This window comes from Caretta caretta, chromosome 2 (genome assembly GCF_965140235.1).
Source record: "Caretta caretta isolate rCarCar2 chromosome 2, rCarCar1.hap1, whole genome shotgun sequence".
NCBI classification, from domain to species: Eukaryota; Metazoa; Chordata; order Testudines; family Cheloniidae; genus Caretta; species Caretta caretta.
In genome coordinates, this window is record NC_134207.1 from 250,502,397 (window position 1) to 250,526,300 (window position 23,904).

Genomic DNA, 23,904 nt, shown 5'->3' on the forward strand with positions numbered 1-23,904 from the left:
CTGATAAATAGACAATAAAATAAAGTAAATAACCCACTGTGTTAAAAGTGTAATAGTTGGGAGTTTCAAAAGTGCTCAGCATAAGCCATTTACCTCAGTGGGAGCAGAGACAAGCCAATGCTGCACAGTTTTAAAGCCCTACCCTATTTTATAAGGACTTGGTCAATCAACACTTTACTTCCACTTCATTTCTGTCTGTCTGTTTTATAGTCTTACAGTGTAAGGTTTTTAGGGGTAGGGAATATGTCTTCCTTTGTGTTTGTACAGCACCTCGCACTTTCAGAAAGAAATAAATAGCAGTCTTCTGCCTTCTCATCACTGTCTTTCTGCATCCCTTTTTTGAAGCTAGTGCTATGGTCAGTCACAATCTTGCCCTGTGTGTATGTGAGTTTTCACTTCACAAGAAAATGGTAATGCAGATTAGCTGACATGTACATGTAGAAATTATATTTAGCATTTTGTCTTCTAATCACTGTATCAACATTAGTTAATTCAATGAACTGTTTAATCTTAGTCAGCTTCCTATACATAGTTTAAAAATAAAATCCATGTTTTGCAATCTTTCTCTTGCTTCTGAAATTGTCATGTCCCAGAAATAATGACATTCCATTCCTTCAGATACAGGAGTCTGACATTTCTTCTCCCCTGTTTCTGACTGTTAACATGTCTCATCAAACACACACACAAAAGGCTATGTTTTGTGCCCTTGAGCATCATGTGGAACTTGCTATTGATGTGAAAAGAAGTTGTGTGCCTGCCTTATGCCAAGTCCCAGACTGAAAATTCTCCAGCAAAATGAGATGATTTTTTCCAGTCTCATTGGAAAGTGTATTTGTGTTTTGTGAAAGAATATGTAGGAATTTCAGCTATTTGGTACATTTATATTTCAAGTGGCAACTTCATCTCTCCAAATAATGGCTGCGATACATGATAAAACTGATGTACACCTCTATTAAATAGTAGTTATACTCATTTCAGCCAACAGCCAAGAGAGGATGTGATGAAAACTAGATTTAAAATATATGAAATTTGCTCACATAGAGAAATAAATGAGAAATATTTTCTAGCTTCAGGCTTTCAACCACTTAAGGAAGGGTTGACTTTGTTGTAAGAGCACTAAAGAATGCCATTTATTGACTCCATTGTACCATGTAATGTCAAATTCCATTTTAAGTGTGGGCTTAGTGTTGCACAATACAAGACAAGTCATGTGAAACTGGCCAAAGAAAGGAGTCACAGGGCTTTTTAGATTGGTCACCCCCATTTTGTTCTTGACCTGCTCCCCTCTGCCAATGGGGGTGTGCAATTTGAAATCCTCTGACCTGGTGCTTTGGCTGTAGTTTAAATGAAAGATCAAAGGGCAAAGCGGGCATCTCAACCCTGCTGAGGTGGGCCTTTCCCAGGCTGTCACACTGTGAGGCAGCCAAAGGTTTTGTTCTGACAGGAATCTAGGCCCAGTCTGTGAGGCCTAGGCCTTCTTTGTCTGGCCTGAGAAGTTTGAGGCCCAGGTTGAGGATCCAATGTTCATCAAATGATCAAAGGCCTGAAGCCCTGGACATGAAATCTTTCTTTCCATTTCCTTTTCTTAAAGAATGAATTGCACGAGTACCAAAGAATGCCATTTCCAAAGCTTTTATGTGGAGTGCTAGCACTAAGTTTAGAGTCCTTCAGTCCTTCTAAACAGAAAAATGTAAGTGCACTTTCAATCTGGGCCCAGCTGCAAGGCCAGCATCTACTAACATTTCTTTCAAAAAGGCTTTTAAGGATTAAGGATTCAGTCTTTCCCCCCGCCCCCCTTCCCCCCCCAAAAAAAAGACTTTTAAGAATAAACTTAGAATAATTTGAGTTCTTGTTCCACTGTCTGGTTTATTAGAAAGTAGACAATAATACATTTTTAAATCAATGTAAATAGAGGACTATTTAGTTTCAGCAGTGGGAAAGTAGAAAACAATCAATAAAATGCTTTGGCTCTTTAGTGGGATTTTTAATAGGGCAGATTTAGAAAAGGGTGTTTCTTTTTCATGTAATGATTTACTTTTCTACATTTGAAATGATTTCTTTTTGGCATTTAACTGTAAATGCTTTTGTCGTTTAAAATTTTCACTCCTAATCACATAGTAAATTAGTGCTGATACATCTGTTAAAATATGTTATAAATTCAGATCTACTGCTACTACAGCTGGTCAGAGTTGCACTAAACTATACTGTTTTATACACTTAAAGCAAACAATCAGTTATTTAAATTATTCAAATTTATGGCAGCAGAAATCAATTGATAAGGATTTCATATTACATGATAAGTGATACAACTTCACAAACAGTGATACAACATTTGCCAAGTCAATCTCAAAACCCACACACACCCCAAAAAACTCCCACACTATTCTAGTGCACTTCAGTTGTGGTTGTATGGGAACATTGAAGGTAACACTGTGATCACAGAAATGGTTCTGCCAGAATACTTTCGTCATAAATGTTAAGGATTTCCTCCTGCATTTTGTGTTTGAGTAGTGAGCAGGGCATGTGAAAAGATCTCATGATGCTGGGGGAAGCACTATGCTGAGTAAACACATTCCAGTCCCCCGGTTGCCATTGTTATTCAAACAACTTCAGCATGCATTTTTGGAGCCCCTTTGGCTTTGCATATCATCATGAAGGATTTCCTGTTGGGCTGTCTGTCTGTAATGAATTATGGTATACTCTTTATTATAAACATTGTGGCTTATCTGTGCATTGTAAGATCCATTAGTGTAAGATGCCATGTTAAATAATCTAATTGTATAAAATTGGAATAGTTAAGACAAATTACACTGATATCCATTCTGTACCAAATTTTCAACACAAGCAGTCTATTCAACTTTGGTTTTATGCTCTGCAGTCACAAATCAGTTGTATCTAAATGTCCAAATTATTCCTCTAGCATGGGGTCAGTGAAAAGTTTTACAGTTAAGTTTATTCTTATATTTAACAGTTCCACTAGCTTCAGTACTATGCTTTGCCATCCTGGTACTTTTGCTACAGTTATTGGTTATATTATTCCTTATGCAGAGCAGTGTCCTAACAGGGGTCTAATCCTGCTACTATTGAAATCAATAGCAACATTCCCATTGACTTGAGTGGTGCCTCAAGTCTAGCCTTACTGAAGGCACTAGGACTGGACACCTCTAAATGATGATCTTCCATTTCAATGAACAATGGAATTTTAAGGGTGTTACAGAAAAGTGCCCGGGTAATACCACCTTTTCAGTTCCCAGATGCACATTTTAGTCCAAGCTTTGTTCCTGAGTGAAAAGTTTAGAGGTTTCCTTTGAAATCAGTGTGCACTTTCGGTGGTTGAATGGGGGAAGAAAATGACAGTTCATGGTCTTTTGATGATTAGAGAATGCTTGCTACAGTGCATTTCAGCGGCAATTTCCTGTTATGAATTTTAACATTCTTCATTCATATGTTCACATTAACACATTCAGCAAGATTTTGTTTAGCATTTTTTCCACAGAGCTGGGTAAGCTGTCTTAGATAAAATAATCCGTCTGAACTTCCCCCCAAAACCACACCAAACCTGAACTGCTTGGGCTTTTTCTTTTTTGAAACACAGAAGAACTTCAGCATTCTTCCCTTCCTCATCTTTCTTTTCTGCCCTTCTTCATTCTGGTGGTGAGCACAAGGACTGAAATACTACAAGAGACTATTACTGGAGTGTTCTCTGGCATGATGAAGGAAGGAACGAATCTGAAGGAAAATTATATGAGATTTCCAGTTTTGTTTTCCTCTTCTGAGAGGTCTTCATAGTGCAAATAATTATTTGAATTTTGGATACTAATTGAAGCGATTGGAATTTAGAGGAGGGAAAATATGAGTTATCAGATTCTATTGAAATACATTATAAATTTCAGAACCTGAGAATACAGCATAAAGATTGGATGTAGCATAGCCAAACTCAGTGAAACCTCTTCCAAATGTGAAAGCTAGAAGGATTCCTTAGTTCCTCTTGTGACTCATCATTACCAATAGCAATATGCCAAAGTATTTAGCTAAACAGATCCCTTTTCACTAGGGCCTTTTGCTTATTCTTAACACAGATCTAACGAGCATAATAAAATAGACAGGTCACCGCCACTAAAAAGAAGCTTGTGTAAAAGATAATACTTGTACACATTAGTATTTTAAATTGGATTTAATCTGTTAATTTTTATGTCTCTGTATAAAGATTAAGTCAAATTCTGTTTTCCAGTTACAATGATGTAAATTTGGATCAACTTCCTGGACTTCTCTGCAGTTAGTCTGGATTTATACTGGGGTAAATGAGAGAAGATTTAGTTCTAGGAGCCAGTTTCCACTGTAAACACAGAATTTACAGAATGTTTTATTACCATAGTTGACAGACTAAATATGGTTTAGAGAGAAGATTGTTATCTTATTATTTGTTTGATATTTCAGAGGCTGTGAAGTGGGACTAGAAAGTGAGGGAATTCCTGTGGAAAATTTAGGGCAGAAAAATTCTGAGTTTTAAAATGGGTAGCTGAGATTTGTTTGTTTATTTTGTCTTCTAGATTTGAATCCATTGTATAGCGAAGCCTTGAATTCTGTATCCAGTTAGTTAGATCTGTATAATTATCTTAGGAAAAAATTAAGGTCAGTAAAGCAAAGTTCTAGGTTTTGGTATCTGCACTTTTGTATTCTCCACAACCTGGCCCCAAGTATTAGCAATAATGGTGATTGCATAATGTCTGAAATGTTACTGGTGCTTTTTATGAAGAGGCAAGGTGGCTGAGTTAATAGCTTTTATTGAACTGACTTCTGCTGATGAGAGAGAGAAGCTTTCAAACTTGCACAGAATTCTTCAGGTTTCTTCTTCATCTCTTCTTCAGTCTTTTTATGAAGACAGTTCTTTGCATCCATGTATACATATTGACAGGTTTCAGAGTAACAGCCATGTTAGTCTGTATTCGCAAAAAGAAAAGGAGTACTTGTGGCACCTTAGAGACTAACCAATTTATTTGAGCATGAGCTTTCGTGAGCTACAGCTGTATATTAACCAGGGCAGTTCTGCAAGTGAGTTCGTTTTATCTAATGTAACTGGCACCGAATTACCCAAGGAACACAATTAAGCAATATTGCTTGTTGCATGCTTTCCTACCACATAATTGACCACAAAGGGAGTTTTGCCCCAAGCCACAGGCAAAAGTGCATAGTGGATGTCTAGGTCAATTTTTTTAATGGTAGAGCCTTCCAAGAAAGGTGAACTTGTGCTACTTAGAGCAAACAACTTAAAAGCACATTTTAATTGTATAAATTTCTGCTTTTAAATAACACATTTCAATGAGTAGCATTACATGTATACATTTTTGGAATGGCTGATTGGTGCTGTAAAGTAATCCATTAATAACAAATTAAAACAAAAACCTATGAAAAACTTGATCATTCCAGCAAGCTTCTACTGAAAAATGAGTGAGAGCTCACTGGGAAAGTGATGCTGGTTTATATTTCCCATAGCATATTCTGAGGACTGATCGTGCTGATAGTTTCCCTTATGATGCATAGAGGTTATAAACAAAAGGCAAACAAGTTATTGATGTGATTTTTTTTTCTTTTTAAATACTTTGGAGTATATGTTCACAGAGGTTGCTCTGTAGGACGATATTGGGACTGAAAGTATGGTAGAGAGCAATCCTAATTATTAAGGATGTGAGGCACATGAATCGTGAAGAAAGATTGATCAGACATGGACTATATCTTGGGAAAAGAAAAACTAAGGGGGTCCCCATAGAGCTTTGGAAGATCATGAAAGGAATGTATTGATGTCAGTAAGCAGCTTGAGATAGTAACTAATTTGAAAACAAGAGGTCATTGACTGGAGCTGAGGAGGAGACAAGCACATAAGGAATTTGGACGGCATTTCTTCACACAAAGGATAGGTTAGAATATGAAACAAACTGAAAAAGCCAGCCATACAATGGTGTGCTATCAGTTCAATAAGCAGCTGGGCAAACATTTAGAAAACGAGGTAAATACAGAGTGAAGAACTACATTTTTACAGTTAATCTTATGCAGTCAATCCATAGATGGATTTCAAGAGAAGTGTTTAATTGACCCGATGGAAGTCTCTGTCCCTTAAAGTTACAATGTAGGTTATGACACTAAAGTATAATTTCTGCGCAGTCTTAAACCAATCCCATTGTGACTCTTATAGAAGGCTACCTTTTATTAAAGACTTGTCCAGAATTGTTGCATATTTTCCTCAGTTCATTCTGTGTAGTATCTAATGAATGCTTTACCACTAGCTAATGTACTCGCAATAGAAAACTAGAGTAAAATAAATATAGACCTTGCCATTTGAAAGACCCATATGGGCCAGCTGGATCTCAACACCAGTCTATGTAACATACATGTGCACACTCCCATATGGGGATTCAAGAAGGAGCAGACTTCTTTGAGCAAACCATTAAACACAGCACTGAGTGGCATTTTCAAAACTGCACTTGATTCAACAATTGTCTTCTAGGTGACTAGCCTACAGCTTCTGGCACAGGTGCTGGAAACGGTGGATTGTCCAGAATTGTGACATTGTGGAAGAGCTCAGGTGGGGGTCATAGAATCCCCTGTATAAATTTGACTTAGAGTTGCCAAAGCCAGTATCCCTTTGTATTGCATGTATATGGGCATGCGTGTATGGAATGCTACAGTGGTCATAGTTGATGCTCATATGTTAGTTTGAAAGGGTTATATGTAGCAGTGCCTGTTAGTGTGACCATAACATTAATCATACAGGTGTCATTATGGGTTTTAAAAGTAATCCTCTATTACCTGCATCCACTTTTCAAGTACAATAGCTAGGATGGAATCTTGTAAAAAGCAGAGGACCATCAACTTCCACTGAGTGGGAATCTAAATGTTAAAATAAATCCAGTCCTGCTAAGAGTAGAATTCCCTTGGCTTATGTCAGGGTTCCTTCCCCACTCTGAACTCTAGGGTACAGATATGGGGACCCGCATGAAAGCTTATTCTTACCAGCTTACGTTAAAAACTTCTCCAAGGTACAAACTGTGTTTTGGCCTTGAACAGTATGCTGCCACCACCAAGCGTTTTAAACAAAGAACAGGGAAAGAGATCACTTGGAGACGACTTCCCCCAAAATATTCCCCCAAACCCTACACCCTCTTTCCTGGGGAGGCTTGAGAATAATATCCTAACCAATTTGTTACAAAATCATCAAAGATCCAAACCCCTGGATCTTGGAACAATGGAAAAATCAGTCAGGTTCTTAAAAGAAGGATTTTATTTTAAAAAAAAAAAAAAAAGGTAAAAATCATCTCTGTAAAATCAGGATGGAAAATATTTTACAGGGTATTCAGATTCAAAACACAGAGGATCCCCCTCTGGGCAAAACCTTAAAGTTACAGAAAACAGGAATAAACCTCCCTCTTAACACAGGGAAAATTCACATAAAACAAAAGATAAACTAATCCGCCTTGCCTGGCTTACCTATACTGTTTGCAATATTGGAGACTTGGATTAGGATGGGTTGGAGAAGATGGATTTCTGTCTGACCTTTCTCAGTCCAAGAGAGAACCACCACATAAACAAAGAGCACAACAAAAGCCTCACCAGCCCCCAAGATTTGAAAGTATCTTGTCCCTTTATTGGTCGTTTGGGTCAGGTGCCAGCCAGGTTAGCTGAGCTTCTTAACCCTTTACAGGTAACAGGATGTTGCCTCTGGCCAGGAGGAATTTTATAGCACTGTATACAGAAAGGTCGTTACCCTTCCCCTTATATTTATGACAGCTTAGTAGAAGTCAGCACCCCTTTAGTCCAATTAGGGATGATTGGTTTCTGCATTTTCGTGCTGTCAATAGACTGTGTAGGGCAGAGTTTGCTCTAGTAGTCAACGAAAAATTTACACAAATTTTATCTCTGCAGTTACTTATTCTTCTGCAGTGACAAAGGATATTGGCTTAAAATTGACATGCCAGTACAGAATCTCAAGCCCTACAAGACTGTTGAAAATGTAGTAATTTAGGTTGCGCTGGCTGGTTGTAGATTCCATCTACCCCAGACAATTATACATGGGATGTACAAGCTGACCTGTACTTGATAACTTCAAAAAGAACAGGAGTACTTGTGGCACCTTAGAGACTAACAAATTTACTTGAGCATAAGCTTTCGTGGGCTATGCTCAAATAAATGTGTTAGTCTGTAAGGTGACACAAGAACTCCTGTTCTTTTTGCAGATATGGACTAACACAGCTGTTATTCTGAAACTTGATAACTTCAATCATTTTCCTTCAGAATGCATGATAAATTCAATATACAATATTATCTAATATTAATAAAAGTTGTGTGTATATAGTATTATTATATGGCATAGTAATATGTCTTATTAAAATTTTGAAATATTTTCTCTTTTTTCATTATTGTGATTTAATGTTCTTTTCATTGTGTACATGCATACTTTTCCTGTTAATTGTGAAAAACAGAGATTGATAGTGGATTTTTTTTAAAAAAATCTTGTGTATATATTGACTGGGGTGGAAAGTTTCTAATAGGGTTAGAGTAAAATGTATTTCTGTCTGGGTTGAAAAAGTGACTATGAGCCTTAGGGCAGGTCTACACTATGGAGGAAAGTCGATCTAAACTACTCAATTTGAGTTACATTAGTAGCGTAACTCAAGTTGACAGAGCTTAGATCTACTTAACAGGGACCACACTAGACTATGTCATTAGGAGACACTCTCCCATTGACTCCCCTTACTCTTCTCGTTCCTGTGGAGTACCAGAGTGGATGGGAGAGCGATCAGTGGTCGATTTCGTGGGTCTTCGCTAGACCCGCTAAATCAATCCCCGGTGAATCAATTGCTGCAGCATCGATCCACAAAAAGTGGAGACAAGCCTTTAGATTTAACCTATTTATTCTTATTCCCATCCCCAAATACACACACTGGAATCCACTTTCTGCAAAAGAGTGGGATAACTGTCTTTCACTGAAAACTCCAGTTTGTATCTATGATCTCCTGCATTAACCTTAAAAATGGTTGTAAGGGTCAGGGAGTTCCTCCTCAAAAGTGTTGCAGCTTCATTAACTCTTTGCTGAGGCTTCTCTCTGTTTTTTATGTCATGACATTAAGTGACCCTCGCAGCCAGTAACAGACCTCTAGCAGTTACAGCAAATGAGAATTGCTTAAATATTTACAGTTTCTATCCATCACCTTCAGTTTAAAAAAATGTTTGTACTCCAAACATTGTTTACAAGCGTATTTTATTTCACTTGCATTTGAGACAAAACAAGATAAGGAAGAAAGAAGAGATCTCACTTCCTCCCTGCAGAGTCTTTTATGGCTGGCAATGGTGTCTTTTAGCCTTTGTCCAATGAGAATCATAGATGGAGTTGGAGTTATGGCTGGGGTGCCATCGACACTAATGATCAGTGACCTGGCAATATTCTCCCAGTATATATACACACACTGTGATCAGACATCTGACTTTCATTGGTGTCATACCTCTGTCCTTAAGAGTTTTTTCGCGTATACTATTTTTCACTATTTCATAAGATTAAAACACGCTATTCCTAAATGATTCTTTCATGGCATGCCTGACAGACTGCAAATACAGCAAAGTACATGACTGAAGCTAAAAGGCTGCCAATCAGCAGCGTCTTACAAGTATTAATTGGACCTCTTTCGGCTTCTATCAATATCATTGAAAAGAACTGACCTAGGGGCTCTTCAGGACTGTTTCCTTGGAGATCTTAATAAAACAGGTTTTAATCTAACCTAACAAGACCCTTTGCCCTTCAAGAACTAATACAAAATCTTTATTATTTAGTAAATATAAAAAGATACATTAGAGAGGGAATAGCTCACAGGGATGAAATTGAACACGTATGTGGCACAAAAAGAAGTGCATATGGCAGGTCATTTTCCATATTTCCTTTAGTATTCCATTTTTTTCTATTTGGATGAGAGCTTATTTTCACACAGCTCATCTCCTCCTCCTTAAGGATACAATGGAAGTCCCAATAATCCCATGTTTGTAACCTCACACCCCTATGTCACAACTATTTAAACAGTAATATAGATTATCTTGCCCTCATCATTGTACTAACTGAGCACCTCTCAACCATGAATGGATTTTATCAGAAACAACCCTAGGTATTTTGCCAGCCAAGGTGGAAGATGTTCCATACCCCACCCCTGGCATGGTGCCCACTGAAAGTTGGCATCCAGGTCCATCACTTTGATTGTCCACCCCTAAAAGCAGCTCTGGATTTTATCCTCACTATACCCCTGTGTGAGAGAGAAGTAGTATTCCTTTTTACAGATGATGAAGTGAGGCCACAGGGTAGAGTAAATGATTTACCCAAGGTCACACAGGAAATCTCTGAGCCAGGAGTTGAACCCAGCTTTCATGAGTCCCTAACTAATACCCCAACCCACCCTTTAATGTTCTTTGTGAATAAATTCACGTATAGTTTACCCAATTTTTGTCTTTTTCTAGAGCATTTGCTGATATATCTGAAAGTGGTTCCCAGCATGAATGTCCTCCTTAGTGTAACACAGATGGTTAGCTCAGTGAAGATCCTGAACCCATTATAGGGCTTTTGCCCTTGCCTTCAGTGTAAGCACGTGTGAGGATATTGTGTAATAAATAAAGTCATGTTTTAGTTGTTTACAAACTTCCCTCTAAAGAAATGCTGCTGTTATCAGGGCTTGCATTTTAGGAGCTTGTATAGTGCCTGACACACTGGGACCCCAGTACTGACTGGGGCCTCTGGGCATTAGTCGTATGAGTAATATTAATATCCTGTTTGTTTAGATACTGGGAGTTGCTAGTGCGACCCTCAGACAGCCTATTGCAGTGGATCTTGATTAACTCATGTCTGTTATTTATTGTATTACTGGATAGTCTACTGATGTGACTTTCTGCAGGCCAAACATTTAACCCTTTGGAGGCTGCTAATCAGGAGCGCCAGCTCCTTAGTGCCAATTCCTACATTGCTGCCCAGGGGAGGAGCAGGAGGTGGAGGAGGAGGGTTGACCCAAAACTTCAGAAACTGTTTCTCTCCTTGGGGCAAAATATAATTCAACTTGCGTCTTTTCATGTTTTCTCTCTGTTTAGGCTGCTAACATTTTTTGATGTGGGTTGTTTAACCGCTCACTGTAAATGCTTTGACCTTTTAAAAATTACCAAATGCCGGATTCTGCCCACTTTACTGCTATTGAGTATTGGTGTATGATGTGTGGTCCTGCTGAGTTCAGTGAGAGTCAGGTACTGCTCAGTGTAAATAGGGATGACAGAAGCTAAGGTGTATTCTGTAAAAATGCTTACAAATTCACCTCTCAGATTACTGCTGCTACTACGACAGCAGCTACTCAATCTCACAGTAAATTTTGCTCTTAGATACATATAAAACAAACACAGAAATCTCTTATTAAAAGGCACCCTATGGCAAGGAGGGACCATATTTATTTCATGGAAGACCGTGGTTATGAGATAAAATGTAGTCATAGGAGAAAAGTCAATTCTTTATCCAGTTTAGACATTGCCCTTTTAACTTTATTTCCTGAAGCCAATGGCATTATATGACAGAGGGATATGTGTTTTAGACAAGCAGGCACAAAACCTTACCTTATTGACATATTCTGCTTTCTCCTTTCCAGTTATCTGTGGCTGGATTTGAGCCAGTACTTTTTACCCTTTCCTATACAATATACATTGTTTCCACAGACAGCATACTGGTATTTTTATCTGTTGGTAGAGGGGATGGGTTAATGGCCTAAGCAAAACATTTGCAATATTTAGGTGTCCTTGGAGTCATAGGTTCAAGTCCTGATAGGGCTGACTCAGCTCTTCCTTTTTCCACTATAGATAAATTGAGTTACCTGTACCTTGTGTGTGAGCCGTTCAGATGAGAACTATAAAAATGTGCAGTCTTTTCAGCTCTGTGTGGATGTGAAGGTTTCCATGGCAGCACACTGTGTATGGATTTTGACCTAGTGTCCCTAGATAAGATTTCCCTTTCTCCAACTACAATGCCTCCTTTCCCAGGGATGTCTGCATAGCAGTGATGCTGTATATAAAGTGCTTTTGTGTGCTCCAGGATGAAAAATGCGGTCTATTATGTCACTGTTCTGCACTTCCAGGTGGAAATGGAAAACCTCAAAGTGATGAAGACCATGAATTTATGCCATGTGTGCCACTAAAGCAATTAGGAAGACATAGTCAAATAGACACAACGAAGTTAGACATCCAACTCCCCTTGATTCTGAATGTGAGTTGGGTGTTTATGCCTTTGAAAATCTCCTCCTTAGTCTAGAATTGTGACTTAAGCTATTCCATAGACCAACACACAATATGAAGTGAGCTGTAGCTCACGAAAGCTTATGCTCAGATAAATTCGTTAGTCTCTAAGGTGTCACAAGTCCTCCTTTTCTTTTTGCGAATACAGACTAACATGGCTGGTACTCTGAAACCACACAATATAGTGGAGCTTATGTAATATGCTACCAATCTGGCATATTTAGAATAGAAAAAGCCCTTATCACACTGCGTTTCATTAGAGGAATAGTGAGATATGTTTATTTTGGGTTTGGTACAATGAGGGAATAGATGTGAAAGGTGTGGTAGTGTTTGGGAGGGAGGAGGTTTGCTCATGTAGAGAGAAACTACCAGGGTTACCTCTTGCCATAGATCTCATCTTCTGCTCCGAATTTTCTTGTTCCACGCATTTTCTTTCAAAGCAGCAGCCCAATTTTGCAGCACTATGTTCAGTTGATTAGTCTCTTGGGGCATTTATGTTTGCCCCATTACCATAGTCTCTGAGCATTTCCCAGTCATGGTGGGGTTTTGGTTTTTTATTTTTATTTTTTTTTAAGAGCTGCAAAACATTTTCTCTTTTCTCCTATGCCTGTAAGGGTAGCTTGAGCAGGTAGTAATGTATTGGGGAATGCAAGTGGGTACCCTGTCTGATCTACCTTCATTATCTTCCCTCTTCCGTCAGCTAACATAGTCTATGATTCGTAATGATTGATATGCTGAACGCCAAACGAAGTCAGATCTTCCAAGCACTTATGCTCAGATTCAGCAAAACATTTAAACACGAGCTTAACTTTAAAATCGCTAGTCCAGTGGTACTACTCAGGTGCTTAACCGCTTTGCTGAATCAGGACCTTATGACCAGACATCGTGCACACTAGCAGAGCTGTAGTCCTGTTGATGATCGTGTATTAGCACCCTGTTCAGCACCATAATCTGTACAATAGAAAGGAAGGAGCTCAGTGGCTTATTTAATGCACTTTTAAGATTTTTTTGAATGTTGATTCTCAAGAGGTTTGAAAAATGTGTATTGTAAAATCAACTTTTGCCTGACATTGACATTTTCATAAAAGGGGGTATGGAAGTCTGCCTGAACATTGAACAGTATCATTGGGTTCCTGCGCAAACCTTTTCCCCCCTTGGGTTACCTTGACATTTTAATCTTAATGCCTAGGCATGGAGGCTGCCATCCTTTATAAAAATTATAGGTGGGATTTTGAAAAAAGTACAGCATCAGCCTAACTCTTCCCCCACTGTAGCTAAAGGTGAAACTTTGAAAACCCTCCTTCACTGTGTGGGTGTGGATTAAGTTACACTGTTCCCATTAAAATTAAATACTCAGATTGTTAAAAAGGTGCTCCTGTTCTGCAGACAAGGGCAACAGTTGTTTGTCGTTTTCTGTGGTGCAATCCTCACCTGAATTGATGCTTTCCATGGAAATTCTAGCTGCATCAGCTGTGGTTGATATGTGATTTTATTATTTTATTTTATTTATTACACTTTTGTGAAGTGTCTTTCTTTTCTTTTGGGTTTTTGAGGAGATCTTTATTTTTGTCTTAAATATCTTCCTACTTTATCATCAAATATCTCATGTAAAGTCCCATGTAATATGTAGAGATCCCAGGTGGCAACCTTTGAGCTGTCCTTGCTACGCCCATTGTATAAATAAAGGTCTGTTTCTGATACAGATACGGAAATGCTCATTTTCAGGAAGACGTTACAAAGTGATATATTTTCTTAGCTTTGGTGATTTGTTTTTAAAGATTTTCTTGGTATTTTACCCACATTAAAACAAAATTAAACTGTTTGTTTTAAATTGCCTTTCTTGAGTGTTTTGAGTGTGAATTTTCCTGAAAAGGTGCTATTGAGGGGAACTGTGGGAGTGTCTCTCTTAAAGAGGATGTTCATGCTGTTTATATTAGCATAAACCTGACTGCAGTTGGCTTTGAGACCTTTTTAAAATGTGATAGAACTGATAATGGTAAATGCTTAGAGCTTAAACCATGCATATCCCCTCGCCGGCAATGGGGCAACTTACAGCAATAAGCATTGCCAGGATGGGCCTGTAGTTTCTAATATATATGTTCTGCTGTTGGGAAGTATCTGTCTGGGCATCTCTTAAGAATTTGTTTTTCTCCGGGTTTTCTTGAATTAATGCTAATCAAAACTGCCTTTTCCTCTTATTTTTTTTTTCCTTTATGAACACAAAAATTGCAGCTGTCTGCCTAGTCTGCTGAGGGATGGATGTAATAATTTTCAATTGGACTGTTCGCCTAAAGGGAACCCGATAGCAGGAGATTGACAGATTCAGCATGTATTATCTTTTGCTCTGAACTCATCCCAGTTTGTGGTTTGTTACAGGTGCTAAAGAGATTGATATTGCTGCTACCCTGGAGCACTTGAGGGACCAGAGACCAGGCATGGTCCAGACAAAGGTACTGTCAATACATCCACTGGGATTTTAAATACATTAAAGGTATTTCACTGTAGTTATTTTCATGACAGAAGAGAAAGGGCATGACCTAATTTTACACAAGTCGCTAGCTGATTACGCTGGTTCCCTACCAACTGTGGCTTATTTATGCTGAAGATTTATCTAAGCTACTTTCTTTGATGTTTACTGCTCTTTTCTTGTAACATCTTCCACATCTATCTTGATTAACATATATGAAAGACAGTCAAGACAGCAATCTATAGTCTATTAAAGAAAATGCATGCTAAAAAAAAGTTCTTGCTCTAATCTTCAAGGGCAGATTATTTTCTTAGAGTATTTGCAGTTCAGTATCATGCGATATGTAAACCAAAGGTTCCAAATCACTTAAGACCATAACTGCTGCATTCAGTTTTTATGCTGAAAAAGTTTCAGCTTATAGGAAATGGTTCAGGAGGAAATCAAGCCCTTTAAAGGGGAGTAACAGTACACAGGCCTGTTTCTGAAATAATGTGTTTTTCACACATGATGGTTGAAACCCTGTGCTTCCTTTTAAACGCTTGCTGTCTGTTCTTTTATATACCTATTGCATGGTAGGCTACGTTTGTATCTTCTGGTGAAGTGCAATAAAATATCATTTAGTTGTTTAATGGGAACAATGTGCAACAGAGTCATCAATTTACAAAGAAAAGTGTTGTTATGTTTTGTTATGTTGTTATGCATCTCAAACTTGAAATTCATCTTTGCGCTGCTGCTATAAGTAATGTTGATAAAAGATGGAAAAATACCTTGCGTTATCCTCACTTGCTGCTTGTTAAGAGCTGCAATGATGAAATTAAAGTGTGTTGTTGTATATGACATTGAGGAATCTCATTCACGATGGGGAGAAAAACTAAATAGATATCTATACATGACATGGGCAGAAAACGGCATGGTTTTGTTGGTCCCCGTCTGGAGCTTACAATGTGGGTAGATGGACAACAAAGAGCAATGATATGACAGGGTCCCACGATTAAGTAGGTACTGATGGAAATACCTTCAACATATGGGAAGTGAAAGTTGCTGCTGGGTAGGTGTGGAACAGATGGTTTTCTGTACCAGACACTGTTTCATAACTTTTCTTGAGGAAGTAATGGATTCCTCCCAATCCCATTCATTTCTGTTCCATATCTAACCTGGGAAAACTGGTGTTGGAGAACTGTCAGGGATATTTTTGTGTCATTTCATCAGGTGGAGGCAGAATGATGCTTATTGGGTAGTTGAAGTTGTCCAATCTTTATCTGCAAGTGAGGTGCAAAGTACAGTAGAACCTCAGAGTTACAAACACCTCGTAAATGGAAGTTGTTCATAACTCTGAACAAAATATAGTGGTTGTTTCAAATGTTTACAACTGAACACTGACTTAATAAAGCTTTGAAACTTTGCAGAAGAAAAATGCTTTTAACTATCTTAATTTAAATGAAACAAGCACAGAAACAGTTTCCTTCCCTTGACAAATCTTTTTTTTAGTCTTTCCCTTTTTTAGTAGTTTACATTTAACACAGTTCTGTACTGTACAGTATTTGCTTTTTTTCCATTTCTGTTCCCCGATTGCATACTTACAGTTCCAGATGAGGTGTGTGTGGTCAACCAGTCCGTTCGTAACTCTGGTTTAAATAACTCTGAAGTTCTAAAAAGAAAAGGAGTACTTGTGGCACCTTAGAGACTAACCAATTTATTTGAGCATGAGCTTTCGTGAGCTCATGCTCAAATAAATTAGTTAGTCTCTAAGGTGCCACAAGTACTCCTTTTCTTTTTGCGAATACAGACTAACACGGCTGTTACTCTGAAATCTGAAGTTCTACTGTATCACAAAGTCGTCTTCTACTCTAATTTTCAAATTTAGAAAAAGCAATAACATACAAAATCTAACTGATCATGTATTTGATTCCTATAGGAAATGTAAATCCTGACACATACTGTCAGGGCACCCCCTGTACATGTCAGTCTTTCTGTTGAATCCTTACTCTGGCGTTCCTTTCTATTGATATAGAAGGGTATGTTACCCTCAACAACAACAACAAAAAAGTTCCTAAACTACAGAGTAGGAAAATAGAATGTAAACTTCTCTGGGCTTGATCAGCTGATCATATGGAAATCTCACTGATAGTTACACTTCAGTATGGTGTTCTCCCCTTAAAATGTGTACCTGGAGAACCTTCATAAATAAAATTAATCTGATGCGTTGATCTAATATGAAATACTGCTCATCTTTCTTGTCTCTCCCTCCTCCATTATCGTCTTCTCAGAACTGCCCAAAATCACTTATTCAAGCTAGCATATTGCAGATCGTAAATATCTGGTTACATGCCAGTGCTATGTTGTCCTCAGAGATTTATTTATTTATATTTAAACAAGCCCTTGTGCTTTCCCAGCTGAATACAAATAAGGAATATCAGGCTCTTGAAGTAATTTAAAACAATGGATTAAAAATCAGGTTAGAAATGCCAATTACAGAATGTCCCTAGGCAAATACGCACTGAGTTACTTCAGCAATGTCATTGCATTTCCAGCAGACAGTGCTCCAGTTTCAATAATTGAATGATTTGTTAGCAACATATTGTCTATAAGAAACAATCTTTTATTCAAAAACACGGTATATAATAAACATATATAAAATGATCATTCTATGTTTCTGATGGGTACAATGAAGGTTTTGTGGTTTTGTTTTTTCAGGGGGAATCACAAAATATTGTTGAAATGTCACATGTGACATGAAAGAGTAATGAATGAGTATATTCTTTTGGGATGAGAAAATTCTTTTTTCCTTTCTCTTTGCTGTCTCACATATAACACATAACCAGTAGTTTTCTTTCCAGTTTTTACTTGGAATCAAAATTAAACACAATTGTATTACGTATCTTTTTTACATCTGTATTACAATTGTAATTGTATCTTTTTCTAAGATACTGGATTTATACTGCCTCTGCATTAGAGATAAAACCAAAATCCCTTTCCAGCTCTGATCTTTACCCCAAGTTTGCCCATCCAGGCTCAGCTCTAGTCTTGTATTGAGCTGTAACACATGTTGATTGTAGCACAGCTGAATATAGATTAACAGAATGAGTCCCTTAAACATTGCTAAGAGTAAAGTTCATGTTATCTAGATGTAGGAGGTTATGCTTAAAGGTGTGGGGGAAGTAGGTTAGGTAGTTTTGCTCTCTAAAGATTAGCCATGGGCATCTGTGGAAACTATAGCATTTTGAGTTCGCTGTGCCTGATAGACCTAGCCCTGTGCTGGGGAAACAGTGCTGCGCATCACTCGTACCATCCCTTTCACTGCAGTACGGTTGATTTTAACCCTAGATTCTCAGGAGTATGCTTATCGGTTAAGTTGCCTCAGTAATTAAGGTCCGAATCCTCAGGTAGTATAACTTGGTGTAGCTCTATTGAAGTAATCTCCAAAGCTCCATCTCTGGCCCTTGGTCTTCACGTTCGGTTCTCCAGTAGCTGAGTAATTTGTTCTGAATAGGTACAATTATGTGCTTTGTTCACGTGTGCCCCTACAAATGCATGTCCAGGTGGAATGCCCTTTCTTGCTTCCCACTCTTGGCCTTCTGCTGCTCATGCTGCCCTCGTATGAATTCAGTGTGCTGTATCAGCACTAGCATCCCATTCCTGCTTCTCCTGGGTGGCCACCAGCACTTCAGATTTTACTTTAATCCAGGTAGACAAATCATATGTTGGCGGTTATGCCACAAGTCATGGGGTAGCTTCTGTATCTGAACATCATCCTTCCATGCGTAGCAATGGTAAGCCATCACTCTCTTGGGTTGATTGATAGCTAATACAAAATTGGAGGATCCAATCCTGAAGTTGCACGTGTGTGCTAGTTTGGCTATAGATGTTGCCAGGCTGACTGCACAACTCATGATCTCAGATGTATCTGAGAAATTATTCTAATCCTCCCACCCCATTCCTATCCACGAACTGTGTCCTTAGCTATGTCACGATAGGGTTTTCTAGTCAATGTAGGCATTGGCTCTACAATATGTGGGGTGAGGGTGTAGAAGTCTGACACTGAAGTGATGAAGTACAAGTCATCTTGTATTCTTGGTGGAGTCTGAAATAGCCCGTTGAAACATTTTCAGTGTCATGAATTTTTGTTGAAATATGTTGTTTTGTCAAAACCCAAACATTTTGGGGGGGAGAGATAGAGATACTCATGTTCTTAGCCTGGTAGTTAGAGCACCTGGAAAGTGGAAGTCCAGTCAAATGCTTGAATCAGAGAGCTAGGATGAAAAATTCTGCTTTGAATCAGGGAGAACAGGGATTTGACCTTGCGTCTCCCACATCCTGACCACCAGGCTTCTGTCTCTCAGACATTTCGACATTTGCATCATCAGAGAAAATGAACATTTTGATACAATTCCATTTTTTTTAAAAGTTCAAAAGGTTTTGTTTTAGTTCCAGAGTGGAATGAAAACAAATTCGAAAACCTCGACAGTTGATATGAACCTGAATGGTCATCCTCCAGTTAGCTCTATTAGCTGTGACTTCTCCTAGCCTTCAATCCTTCCACCAGCTTTCCACGTGGGGTGGAGTATTGTGGGAGACAAAATGCAATTGCATATTGTCAAAGTCAGATTCACGACTCACTGAATTTGTCAGACCACTTTGTTTATTAGCAAAGCGCTTTGCCAATGCACCCAGATATATGTGAGCCTTCTGCAAAAGCTCAAGCTAACTTATTTATACAGATAAGCCAAAGCCAATTTAACATAGGAGACAAAAGGAAGCAGAAACTGACAAATATACATACATATCTTATTTGCATACTAATGTTTACCAGTCTCCTAGCTCAGTAGGAGCTCTAAGTTAATTAGTTTGAGGACCCATTGTCTCACACTCCTTAATGTTTCTCTTCCTGACAACTATATTTCAACAAACTCTTCAAGCAGCATTTCTTTAATGAATTATAATTTCAATATAATTCATTCTACTTTCACAATATCCTTAGTCCAATCTTCAGTAATCACCTTGGGGGCTGTCCATTTTCAGGGGCCATGAGCCTCTGCTGCATTGGCTCGTATAGTCTGTGGACTACAAGCCCACTGTGCAGCACTTGTCACATAGTCAAAACCAGGGGGCTAGAGGATACCTGTATTTGGGACTTCCCTCACCTGTGGAGACAGATATTACCCTAACGAATGGAGATATTTGCAGTGGTGGTTCCAATCCATATTGTGCAGAACACATCTGAGCTATGGTCACAGTCCTTCTCCAACAACCCTGGCTTTCTGGCCCAGTTCAGTTCTGTTCTGTTCTATGCAGGTTCTTAAACCATGCTCATTCCTGTGGTATCTGAGTGCAGCTGGCCTGCACATTCTTTCAGTTCTCCTCCTGCCTTCCCCCTTTGTTCCCAGTTCGTCCTCCCTTTCAAAGAGTGATCCTGAGAGCAGCCACAAGAAATGTCACCTGAAATATTGTAGGTTCAGAGTAACAGCCGTGTTAGTCTGTATTCGCAAAAAGAAAAGGAGTACTTGTGGTACCTTAGAGACTAACCAGTTTATTTGAGCATAAGCTTTCGTGAGCTACAGCTCACTTCATTATGCTCAAATAAATTGGTTAGTCTCTAAGGTGCCACAAGTACTCCTTTTCTTTTTGAAATACTGTATTTACTTGAACCTTTCCAGTGTCTGTTTGAAACTCTGGGGTGCGTTAGATTATTTGAAACATAAGCAAAATGTGAAATAAAACTTTAGAATACTTTGAGCAGATTCACTATTCATTCCGCACAACTCGTGACTCCTTTTTGTGTGAACAGACTGGACCGTCAAATATAAAAAGATTTTTAACGTAAAAAAAAAAAAAGTAGATGCAGATTCCAACATTTTAGTAAACTAAATTTCTTAGCAAAATAGTTTGCTTAGAAAATAGATACTAAAATTTCTCTCTCTCTCATAAACTGTCTTACTGTATCCCAGTGTCTTCACACCCACTAATCTTGAGGAAGTGAAACTTCTCTATCCTTATCTGAGACTAGAATGTGCTAGGTGTGTGCTTTTTATAAGGCAGGTGTATATGCCTGCAGCCTTCCCACTTTTGGTTGTGATTTCATCTAATCTCTCAAGACCAGGTCACATCAGTATTTGGAAGGCAAATCTACAAAAATAATCCAGTACAGAACTGATTTTAGTAATTTTGGCAGTTGTGTTTACTGTAAAATCAGTAACAAAGAAAAGCTCCTTTCAGACAGATACTCCCATGTTTTTAAATGACAGGTAGTGATTGAAGAATGCTTGGTAATTTGTTCCAGGCACTGTGTGCTGAAAAATCAAAATGTTACAGTCCTTGTTTTCTTACAGTATGCATAATGTGAGGAAAGATTTACTGTAGTTGCTATCGTCTGGAAATGCTGGGTTAAGGAAGCGAAGGAGCCCTGTCTCCAGTGCCCCACCCATTCCCACACGTCAGTCATGGATATTTAACCAGTTTCATCTGTCAGATGGAAGTGGATAGTGATCAGTTGCTCACAAACCTTTCTGACCATGCAGTTGTATGTCATTGTATGCTAATATCCAGCTGTAATAACAAGTGCTTCTTGGTTTCTGCTATCTGCATTTTTCTCTGTTAAGATGACGGTGAGTTGTAAGATCCTGTCAAATGTTGTATATTGCACCAGTAATCTCAGAACATTTTGTTCCTTTCCATTGAAAAGTGCAGTTTATCTTGCATATTCATATTTTTAATAATATTTTGAGGATGCTTCACAAATGAATAGTGCACCAGGCTTCCTTCCTGGAATGCTTTGTTTTATTATTCAGACTGTGTATTTGTTCTCTCTACAGGAGCAGTTTGAGTTTGCATTGACAGCGGTTGCAGAGGAAGTGAATGCAATACTCAAGTCACTTCCACAATGAGCAGTTCCATCTCCTTGAGGTTCCCTGAGGATCCATCGCTCATTTCCTTATTCTCAGTCCCTGTGAATGTTTTTGGAAACCGTGACCTGACCTTAACTGTGTATCTTCTATTGTATCCACATAGTAATAGGGTCCTTACAAACTTCTATAGCCAGTAAAAGTTCAACAGTTAAAATGTGTATTCTGCTTCTGTTTCTTAAAATTTAAAAAAAGATATCTTGAAGCCTCGGATTAAGTGACAGAACAATCCATCTAATTCCTTTCACACCCTCAGAGCCCTGAATTTCACATTTTGAAAGCACACGTTCATGTTCTTAATAGCAAATATACAGTATTGTGGGTAATTAGTGCAGTCAATATAATCTCAGAAAACACAGTGTTCTGTTATATTTTATAACTTCTCAGAGGCTGAATAAGAAGAGCAGGGGGCCTGAAAAGGACCAGGATTGTTCTTACACAATACCAAGCAAGATCATGAAACAATGCTGTGTGTGTTAGTAAACACAGGTCTGGCCTCTTGCATAAGGAGGCTGCGCCTTTTCATGCTGGGCTTTGGCAAGCGAATGTTTTCTTAACTGTTGTTTACTTTTCAGCTTTGTGCAATGAATGGGAGAAAATCTGAGCTATAAGTAAATAGGCCTGCACAGTTGTCACAACTGCAGAGAACAAGTCGGTCACATTAATGGGAACCCAATGTATAAAGAGCACAACAACACTACTTATGTACCACTGGCCTGGTAGAAAAGAAGTGGGATAGTCTAACCTCAAGAAGTGAGTTGTAGGCCCCAGATAGCAGCTGGATGAATGGCCTGAGCTGTTATGAAAGCAGATTTTTGATTTTATAGGATTACTGGGGAGAATGGGAGCTTCTTTATATTTTGGCATTATTTCCCCACCACCACCACCACCCCCAAACAGTGTTGTTACCATTCGTTTTAGACCAGAAAGGATATTTCAGCAAATGCATTCCAGGCATTCCTGGCTGAAACAAAAGTTTTCAATCTACATTGTATGAATTTGTCTCCATCCAGACATTGGTTGCAGCTCTCTGCAATATTTCTGTTCTTTCCCCATTCTAAATGATACATATCATTTTAATTCATTATTATGGGATGAAGAAATGTAGGTAGAATTTCTAAGCTTCTTGTGCTCTAAATTCTTATACCTACTGTTGCAAAGTGATGCGAAAGTATGTCTGTAAATGATCCAGTGATGTAACTTTGTTTAAACACACCCACATTTTTCATTGTTTTATTTTTGGGGGGAAATTAAAACTGCTGATAGAAACACTTTGATTTATTCGAATGAGGGACTATGGGTAACATTTTCAAAAGTGAAGTGACTTAGGCTCCTAAGAGTAATTCCTTTTTGAAAATGGGACTTACGCCCTGTAGATGCTTTTGAAAATGTTACCTAACGTGGTTGTAGTTTCCAAGTTTATATTTTTTCAAAATTACTTGAAAGTGTTGTATGCTTATAATTGTGCCAGGTTAAGAGTTTGATTTCAGAATTGCAAAATATATCAATGGTTTTAATTTTGGGGTCTTTTGTAAATCTCTATTCAATGAATTGTTTAAAAAATAGCATTGCAGTTTTGCTAAAAGAGAGGTGACAGGCACCTGTTGGAATTAAATAACATGTTGCAATTTTGTGTTGTAGGTATGGATGTTGGTGATTTCTTCTTTTTGGTGATTAAAGAGTTATTTCAAAAAGCGCCAGACGTGTTACTTTTCTATGTATGTTTTTGTACACTCTTCTCAGTGTGCGCTGCTACTGCTTAATTTGTGCATCCCATTACCCTGGCAGCATAGAGCAGTTACTGCAGATGCCATCGTCCTCTTAAGTACACATACTGTATATTAAGCCACATGTTTATTTTATGGCGTAAGTATTTTAGAGCTTTCCTAGCAATAACTAAACAAACTAATGGGGTATGAATGAGAAAATTGCCTTTTTCATTTGATAATTTAGGTTTAACAGGACTCCTTTATTACTTTAGCTAACACAAAATTGCAGATCAGGGCAGAGTAAATCAGTTTGAACAATATCTGCCAGTGTTTGAATTAGATTTATTGTGGAGACAGTGTGACACGGCTTTCTGAAAATGTAGGTAGCTACATCCAAACCAACCTACCAAAATTCAAACTTGGTATATCCTAGCCCCCGTCTCGTGTTGCCAAATGGAATGGTCTCGCTGCAGGGATGCTGTGTTGTTACTGACTGACAACCCAAGGTGTGGTAGTTTTTAAGAGGGAAGATCCT

General features: G+C 38.3%; 1 protein-coding gene across 6 annotated transcripts in view; it reads left to right on the forward strand.

The window, feature by feature from the left end:
* Window positions 1-23,357, forward strand: part of PTPRN2 (protein tyrosine phosphatase receptor type N2) — a 1,070,187-nt gene extending 1,046,830 nt beyond the window's left edge. For all 6 annotated transcript variants that reach the window (XM_048837619.2, XM_048837620.2, XM_048837615.2 and 3 more), the window contains 2 exons: window positions 14,671-14,744; window positions 21,571-23,357. In XM_048837619.2, coding sequence (XP_048693576.1) covers window positions 14,671-14,744; window positions 21,571-21,642 — 146 coding nt within the window. In that variant the 3' untranslated portion in view covers window positions 21,643-23,357. The remainder of the gene's footprint in view (window positions 1-14,670; window positions 14,745-21,570) is intronic.
* The last annotated feature ends 547 nt before the right edge of the window (window positions 23,358-23,904 follow it).